Genomic DNA, 9,101 nt, shown 5'->3' on the forward strand with positions numbered 1-9,101 from the left:
CACGGTGGTGACCCACGGTGGTGACCCACGCTGGTGACCCACGCTGGTGACCCATGGTGGTGACCCACACTGGTGACCCACGCTGGTGACCCACGGTGGTGACCCATGGTGGTGACCCACGGTGGGGAGCCACGCTGGGGAGCCACGCTGGTGACCCACGCTGGTGACCCACGGTGGTGACCCACGCTGGTGACCCACGCTGGTGGCCCATGGTGGTGACCCACGGTGGTGACCCACGCTGGTGACCCACGCTGGTGATCCACAGTGGTGACACTAAAGTGTGTTTGGAATCCAACAAAACTACACATCGTCCACCAAAACGCACGAGCAAATATCCAGAAAAGGTTCCATTTGGGTGACCTGTTACTCCACAAAGGCGTGATCGTCCCAACCTGCTGCTCACTGCGTCATAACTCAATAACTCGTATGAATTCAGAAACGCGAGGGATAAAGTCCTGAAAAAGGACAAGTCAGCTTCTAACGACGCTTCCTTTTGGCTTAAAATCCACTGAGCAACCAAAACAAGGAAATCCTGTAAAACACGTGGCTCTTTTTAGTGACAGGCGCCAAAACCGTGATCACCTCACTACACACACACACACACACACACACACACACACACACGCGCTCGCTCGCTCGCTCACAGAGAGGGAGACAGAGGGGGGAGAGGGAGGACATACACGGGGTTACTAAGGCAACCGGTGCGTTATTACGCACGACGCGTCTATATTGGGCCGCCTGGCCGCGGGCCAGAGGGTCACTCTGTGACGCAGCGACGCACGCAGGGCGTTGTTCTTCCATAATGAGACACTTTATAACAGAACTCAGCCCTCTGGCATCAATCGTGTCTGAGAGCGACCTCGAGGACTGACGGACTACCGCTGCTGGACGCTTTTCAGGGAGGAAACCCGACTTGCTTTTGCTTCCAGCCACTTTTTGGCGCTTTTTTTTTTGTGGGAATACAAGCTCGCCTCTCTACGTAAGTGGACTTTGGTTGTCTTTTAAAGTTCCGTGTCGCCAGAAGCGAGTGCGTCCCTGCGGAGGAAACGCGCTTTTCAGGCGCGATCCTCGGCTGTGCGCGCACAAAACACAGTTTATCTGCGGTACACACGCACACGCGCAGCTTTCCTCCGCATCTTTATAGCACAGCTTAGCAGGGATTTTCACCTGAAACCGCGATGACGTCAAGGTTTCGCTTATGAAATCAGCTGAATCGTCGCGTTTGACAAACCGGGATTTTAGATTCCCGCTGCTCTTAAATGCTCATCTGAGTTTTCGAGCTGTCGCAGTTCGGACGCGCTGCAGAGACACACCCATGTCCCACCTATCTGACATCGACTCACTTCCACACGCTCACGCACGCGCCTCTTCTCGTCCCGATCAGATCCTCCGCAAAGATGCTGCTGCTGCTCCTGGGGATCGTCCTGCTGCACATCGCGGCTCTGGTCCTCCTCTTTGTGGCGACGATAGTCAGCGTGAGTGCAACATGTGTTCATCCAAACCTCCCCGTCTCGTGAGGACGCGAGGCGTTCTGCCAGGTGCTGATGGGTGTGTGCGCGTGTGCGTGTGTGTGTTTCTGACAGGTGTGGACATCGAGTGAAACCAGCACCTCAGACCTCTGGATCAATTGCACCACCACCAGTTTGGGGCAGCGCTGTGACCCGGCATCAACTGGAGGTCAGACATCACTTGTTGTGCTGCTGTGATAAACATGTTGGGGGGGGGTTGGGGGTGGTGGGGGGGCTCCTGCTGGGCCTTTTTATCGTTGCTGCGGTCAAAAGTTGCAGGAAATGTCCCACGTTTCACCCTCATCAGACCGATGCAGCCTGGAGCTTTCTGCTGAAATCAAACAGTCATTTCTATGAGTGGATGCTGTGGGTGTGTCAGGCCCCCCCCCCCCCCCCCCCCCCCCCAACCCGGGGGATCTGGCGCCATCTAGGGAAGAGAATGCGCCGGTGCCGTAGTGGCGTGCTAGCTGATAGGCTGCCGTCGTATAAATAGTCGTGGTGTGATGTCCATATTCAGGTGTGGCGCTGGAAGCTGGAGGTGGCAGCAGTCTGGGAGCTGCGGGCAACGTGGGCGGGGCTGCGGAGTATTTAAAGTTTTACGTCTGTGTGTGTGTGGGTGTGTGTGTGGGTGTGTGTGTGTGTGTGTCCCGAAGCCGGGAGACCTTGGACCACAGCACACTGTCGGGGGACACGCCCAGTATCAGAGAGAGTCCGGTGTGACCACTGGGCCAGTACAAGGCAGCAGCAGGGACTTGCGTAGACCCCCCCTCAGAGGGGCGGATTCAAAGACCCCCCCTCCCCCATTTTCATTCCATTTATGCTCAGTAAGGAGTTCAGGGAGATTCACTGGCCCCTGTGTGCACGTAAATGTGCCGTCAGAGTGGTGCAGGAGCTGCCGGCTGCAGCAGGGTGATGTCAGCGCTCCAGAATGAGCCGCGCTGCTGCCCCTGCCCCTGCCCCTGCCCCTGCCCCTGCCCCTGCCCCTGCCCCTGCCCCTGCCAGGCTCTGCCAGGTAGTTTGATGGCAGCCGGTTTGTTTGAGCCTCCATCACCAGTGCACTGACGTGTGATGTTTATTTAAGAAGGGCCCGTGTTGGCGGGGTGGAGGGGCGGGTTCAAGAGATGGAAGATAGCGCTCTGCTGTTATGGCATGGGTGAGCGGGGGAGCGGGGGGGGGGGGGGGGGGGGGGGGTGGGGGCTGTTTTCTGAAAGTTCTGCTGAGCGGCCGAGTTCCTTTAGAGGGAGCCGTGATGGTGGCGGCTCGCTGTTATTTCAGGGCCTTTGTCATTGCCTTAGGGGCACAATATTAATTTTGGCCACCCTGGGGCGGGGGTGGGGGGGTGGAGGGGCGAGCCCCCGTCAAACATCGCGTTCCACCCCGTGGAATTTACTCCCTCTAAAATTAGCTTTGGGAAAAGAATGTCCTCATCCCCAACACAGAGCCGCAATACATAAACACGCAAAAGTAAATATTACCACTCTTTTATTTTTGTCGTGGGCCGTCTGCTGTGGGGGGGTGTGTGTGTGTGTGTGTGTGTGGAGGTGGGGGGGGACAGTGTCAGAGCACAGTCCTGTTTGGACTTCCAGTGGAAAAAGCGTCCCTGAACATGACTAATTCCTGCTTATCGGTGTTATATTCTGAGCCTGGTCTCATGCTAGGAAATGGCCCCCGTGTGCCCCCCCCCCGTGTGGCCCCCCTTTCCTACGAGCGGCCAGCGGGGGGAAGGAAGGAGGACAAGATGTGTGTTTACCAGACGGCGGTGATGTATTGTTGGCGTGAGCGGCAGTCGCAGAGAGGCCACGGAACGTTGGAGCCGTTCCTCAGGGCGTCATCGCCCGGTTATATAACCAAAGCAGGGAATCTGATTGTTGCTCTCCTGGCCGACGTTAGCGGACGGGGATCGGCCGAGTGTCACGTTTCCTCCCATATCTCATCCGTCGAGCGAGCGGTCGCCAGGACACGCTTATCGTAAGCGACCCGAGCGCAGGCCCCCGCCGCCGCGGGGCCATAAATCAGGACGCTGGGAGGGACTAAATGAGGGGAGATTTAGGGGGAAACACGTTTAGCCGTGACATCACTTCCTCTTTTTGTTGCGCGTGTTGTCAGGCCTAATGGATTCTGTTAAACTCCGTTAAACCGCTTCAGGAGGGAGTTGACGGCGGAAGCATCGATGGAAATGTTGAAGGGAGGATGAGGAACGCAAACAGGAACGACGCACACAGGAAACGGGGCAACGAGGTCTTCGTGGGGCAGAAGCATCAGCGGGCCTCAGATCAATCGGACAGATTAAGCCAGGACACAGCGTCTCCTCAGGAAACCTGAGAGGGGCGCGAGGCGGCACGGGTTCCTCTTAGACAAGAAATAGAGCCTGCCTGGACATTATGGGATTCCCATCATGGTGGCATTGAGCCCAAACACAATCAGGAGACCTCCTGGTCAGGTGTCTAATGGGTTAATGGCTTCCAGCAGCCCGACGAGCTGCAATGATCGATGTGGTGCATTTACTCATAGGTACAGCTGGGGGTGGGAGGGGGGGAGGGGGGGGGGGGGGGGGGTTACACAGCCAGCTTTTAGGAACCAGATACCTAGCTTTCATTGTTATGGCTCCATTACACATTCCCAGAAAACACAGGCTGGGGAGGAACGTTGAAGCCCACTCTGCTGCTCCTCTCATCTCACATGGTTCTATGGTCTAATGATGACATGTCAGGTATTGACGGCACTCTCCTCTCCCCCCCCCTTCTCCCCCCCCCTTCTCCCCCCCCCCCCCCCCCCCCCCCCCCCACACACAGAGTGGATTCAGGCGGTCCAGGCTCTCATGATCCTCTCCATCATCTTCAGCTGCCTGTCTCTCTTCCTGTTCTTCTGCCAGCTCTTCACTCTGCAGAAAGGCGGACGCTTCTTCCTCACCGGAACCTTCCAGATTCTTGCCAGTGAGTTCAACCCCCCCCCCCCCCCACACACACACACACACAAATACAGAACAGATCACATGTCCAGCTGTATGCACCCGTCAGTGGCAACATTAACAGCACTGAGGAGGTCCAGGAGTAACAGTGTGACAGCTCTGGGGTCCGTGCACACGCCAGAAACATTATCCCAGGCCCACCGTCCCAACAGTGACCCCCAAACTCATTCCAGACTAGAAATAGCATTCAGGAATTCAGCCCGAGCCCTCCGAATTCCCCAGATCCCAGTCGGCTTTGGCGCTCCAGAGAGGAGGGACGGAAACCAACCGTAGCCCCCAAAAGAGGGAGAAGACAACCGGGGTCGACGTTAGCGCGTTTGCTGCGTTGGACGTCACGAATAAAACACTCAAATTTGCAGAATTGCTAAAGCTAATCTGGGGTCGTCCTGCCAAACGAGGATGAAACGACGAGCTAACGGGCTCATTCTCCTCTTGTCCATTGTCCTTGGCGGCCTTTCAGCCGGGCGGCGCCTCTGCTGCCAGTCCTTTGTGTGCTCTCTTGGCAGCCCTTTCCAACACCCCAGGTCTGCTCGCTGCGCCGTGCCAGAGCATTGCTCCGGACCCGCGGGTGCCCACTCAGCCAAACAGCAACGGCGCCCGGCGCCACGCCAGCGGCCTGAAATGTCACGGCGGGCGGCGGGCGGCGGGCGGCGGGCGGCGGGCGGGCGGAACCGCTCGTGCCCCTCTAGACCAGCCGTCACGTGACCTGTCTCTTTCCCTCCCGTTCAGGTTTGTTCGTGATGAGCGGCGCCATCATCTACACGGTGATGAGTCCGGAGTGGGTGCCGCAGATAAACGCCTTTGGCTACTCCTACATCCTGGCGTGGGTGGCCTTCCCGTTGGCGCTGATCAGCGGCCTCATCTACGTCATCTTGAGGAAGCGAGAATGAGCCAGGCCCAGCGCTCCCAGTGCTCCCAGTAACCCCCTGACCAGCTGCAAGTGTCATCAGTCCCTGTATGAAATATAAGTTCTAACGCCTCAGCATCTACGGCCGCCGGCGCCGCCAGGCCGCCGCCGCCAGACCACAGCCAGGGTGGTTTCAGCAAACATCGTCACGCAAACCAGAAACAACCGATATCGTCTCAGTCAAAGATGTATATAGTATCTATGGTTTAAAGCCTATTTATAACACTTTTTACATATATGTACATAGAACTTGTGTTGCCCTGTCGATTGCTACCCCAGTTAGCTTTGTGTTAGCTGATTAAGTGCCTTGTTTTTGTTTGTGATGATGAAATAATGCCATGTCGTTGTGTTTTCGTTGCATCTCCTCTTTTGGTAATTGCCACTAAAATAGTAAAAGTTCATCAAAAGGTGTTTGTGGACGTATATTAACCGCAGTGCATGAATGGAAGCATCAGGAAGTTGTTGTTGTTGTGTGGTAGGCTCGCTCCTCGCGGAGGACGGGCAACAGCCCAGAACTTTAGGACTTTAGCTTTTGCAGGCGTGGTTTTTGCAGGTTTCCTTTTTATCTTATTTTCAACAAAAGATGGTGCTACATATTTATCATTCCTATTACCGATAACTATCATTTACAGCGGAGTGACGTTTGTCGAGTCAATCAGCTTTCGCCATTAATTACAGTAAGAATCAGCAACTGAGGTACACGGTGTTGTTTTTGGCTGCAGAGCTAAAGGAGCCTGGGGTGGAACGTCAGTATCAGAGCATCAGTGAAGAGGCCAAACAGAAATCTTGCTTTATTTCAGCGCTCGCCGCCTTCGTGTGCGCTCACACCGTTTGTGTTGTACAGCTGTCGAAGCCTCAGCAAACCAAACTGCCTTGAGTTGCCCCCAACGACGCGACCCATCGCAGCATAGGAACCAAATCTCTATTTAACGAGGGGAGAAAGACTCGAAGCCATATGGAAGTAGCCGACGGTGGGGCGGACCCTGGCTGTCCGTGAGCGGGAGGGGAGGGGAGGGGAGGGCAGGAAGGCAAATGTCTGTTTCACATACTTGAAGTCTGACACGCTGCAGTCTCGGCCCACTGACATCTCCATGTATCCACTGTAGGAAACACAGTTTTTTATGTTGTGCGTAACGTGCTGACAGCAACCTAGCTGAGAAATCACCTAATAAACTACTATGACGTTAGCTAATGTGGTGTTCCGCTGTTATAAGGGACTGGACTAACGCTTGGTGCATGCGGAGCTGAAAATTGTCATTGTCAAAGCTGCTTCTGAACATCTCTGTGCTACGAGCGTCATGTGGAAAAGCAACCAGAGGGGCTAGGGACGTGTCTGTCTGCCCCCCCCCCCCCATCCCGCGTGCGACCAGCATTGAGGCAAATGCCATCCCAAGCCGGTTATTCCAAACACGCAGCTCCGGTTTCAGTGTCGACGGTGTCTCCAGCAGCAGGAATGAGAGGACTCCATCTCCCACCTGACGTCTCCCGGGGTGGGCTAGAGTAGCTTTTACCCATGATGCTCGTTACTGCGCTGCTGGGTCCAGTTAGAAGAGACGCGCTCTAATGACAACTGCCCGACCGCGGTGTGTGAAATGACAAGTGTCCACGCTGTGTTTACACCTGAACTCCTAAACGCTCTCGCCAAGTGAACTTTAATCATTAAAGGATGTTTCTTACCACCAAAAAACAGCCTGTCTCTGTGTCTCAATAGCAGCAATTGTCCCACACACACACACACACACAGAAAGAGAGAGAGAGAGAGAGAGAGAGAGAGTGCAGCAGTTGAATTTCTATCCAACATCTGCATTTAAGGAGCGTGCACGAGCAGACGCATCCAAATCTCCAGCCATGAAAGAGAGCTCTATGGAGGAGGATTCCTGTTGCAGGCCTGAGAGGTCGTCCCTCTCCCACTCTGGCATTCCAGCGCTGGGTCAGCCGGGGACGCAGCATTCTGCTCCGGTCATTCATTCGGTCGTTCTCATTAATCTGAGTTTCTGCGTGTATATTTTTTTTTGCAAAGTGTCATATTTCAACAGCCATCGACTGATTCCACCCTTAAGCTTCATACTTAAGGGCCGAATCAAGGCTGCACTAAGTTGTTAAAGCGGCCAGCCCATCATTGCTTGTGTAATACCGCCCCCTGCTGGATCTAGATCATCACAACAGCGGAAGTGACATTTCAAAATAATGTGGTCAACACTGCCCCCGTGTGGTACAGAATAATCATTGCATCAACATATTATCTCGGTAGGAGGAGGTCATTTCTTATTTTTCAAATACTCACTTTTGCTTAAAAAATAAAATGTTTTAAACCCCATTAATCCCACACATGCTCATTAGGCCTCGTCCATAAATCTGCATGCGTGTGTGGGTGGTGTCTCTCCAGCATTAGCATGCGTTAATGTGATATCAGAGAGGTGATTTCTCTTACTGTCTCCTCTCTATTACACGTCCATCAGTCTAATGGACGCTCCTCCTCCTCCAGAACCATTACCAAGGCTTCCTTGGCACAACACATCATTAGATGTATGAAAGACAAAGACCTTTTCCTCCTGTGATAAATGGTCGGATCATTTCAGGCCAAACTTAGGATAACAGCATAAAGAACCTCCACCAGCTGGTGCATGCTGGGCAGCCCTCACAGCAAGAATAATAAGGCTTTTTATTACAAAAAACCCCCAAACAATCATATTTTTGCTGGTAAGAGAGGTACATAAGTATTGACAGGCCTCCTCTGAGTGTTGAAACTGGGGGGAGTTGAGAGTTCAATCGAAAACTCGGGCATATGCAAACCGAGCAGACAGACAGTAGACGCATTTATCACGTCCTCTGGCAGGATGCCCCCCCCCCACCAGACTATTGTTCCTTCATAGCTACTTGATGGAAGCAGCACCTGGTTGGTATTAAGCTTTTTGGCATTCTCAAGCTGCACTTTTGGAACCAGTGCTCCGCGTCTCCCGGTTTGGGGCCGGGGGGGCCTCGCGGGTGTCTGGGGACTCGGCGCGTCATTGCGTCACCGTCACGAGGTCAAAGACAAGCTTTTAAAACAATCACCCTCCCAAAATGATGCTAAAAACACCCACTGTCTTGTCCTACCTCGGCCAGTGTCCCCACCTCCCGCCCCCCCTGCTCCTCAGGTCTACCGGGACATCATATTTCCTCATTTCTGGAGCCCAAAGCGGGGGTGCAAACAGAAGGTCCACCTCAATCTATCACAGCGCCTTCAAGGGTACGGGCGTGCACGATGACAGGCACAAAATCGTAGAGTCGGTGGGGCGGGGGGGCGTAACAGAAGCAATTAAGGCTCATGAAAGGCAAATGGGGCTTTATATCTGTGGTCTGGGGTGGGGGGGTGGGTCCCCATCTGCTTGCTATCACGAGCAGTGGACGCCCTCTAGCTCCTGGTAATTTGTAGCTTTAATAATGTCGCTCCATCAGCTGCGGGAGGACGGAGGAAGGAGAAGTTGGTGCATCTGGCTGAGATTAGATTTAGATGATCTGGTCAGCTCACATGGAGATCTGACCTCTAACCCTTGAGCAAAGAGCTAATCGCATTTGGATGCTAGCACACAAGTATCCGTGCATCCACGTGCATCACAGGTGGGGACCCGGCCGACCCCCAGGTCCATAATTCAAGCTATACTTGGTCCTTTATATCCATAGAATGTCTGAGGATCATCAGGCTCCATCAGGATCCTGCTCCTGTGCCCGCCGTTCC

General features: G+C 54.2%; 1 protein-coding gene across 1 annotated transcript; it reads left to right on the forward strand.

Moving 5' to 3' along the window:
- Positions 1–749: 749 nt before the first annotated feature.
- pmp22b (peripheral myelin protein 22b) lies at positions 750–7,070 on the forward strand. Its single transcript, XM_029844558.1, has 5 exons — positions 750–979; positions 1,385–1,475; positions 1,584–1,677; positions 4,301–4,441; positions 5,206–7,070. Exons 2-5 carry the CDS (start codon positions 1,398–1,400, stop codon positions 5,364–5,366), a joined length of 474 nt encoding a protein of 157 aa, XP_029700418.1. The 5' UTR covers positions 750–979; positions 1,385–1,397; the 3' UTR covers positions 5,367–7,070.
- Positions 7,071–9,101: the final 2,031 nt, after the last annotated feature.

Source organism: Takifugu rubripes, chromosome 1 (assembly GCF_901000725.2).
Source record: "Takifugu rubripes chromosome 1, fTakRub1.2, whole genome shotgun sequence".
Classification (NCBI taxonomy): Eukaryota; Metazoa; Chordata; class Actinopteri; order Tetraodontiformes; family Tetraodontidae; genus Takifugu; species Takifugu rubripes.

Bases quoted from the DNA above. Each gene is read 5' to 3' on its own strand.
- pmp22b (XM_029844558.1), top strand. From the start codon at position 1,398: ATGCTGCTGCTGCTCCTGGGGATCGTCCTGCTGCACATCGCGGCTCTG. The intron at 1,476-1,583 runs GTGAGTGCAACA...TGTTTCTGACAG, and splicing joins TTGTGGCGACGATAGTCAGC to GTGTGGACATCGAGTGAAAC. The intron at 1,678-4,300 runs GTCAGACATCAC...CCCCACACACAG, and splicing joins TGACCCGGCATCAACTGGAG to AGTGGATTCAGGCGGTCCAG.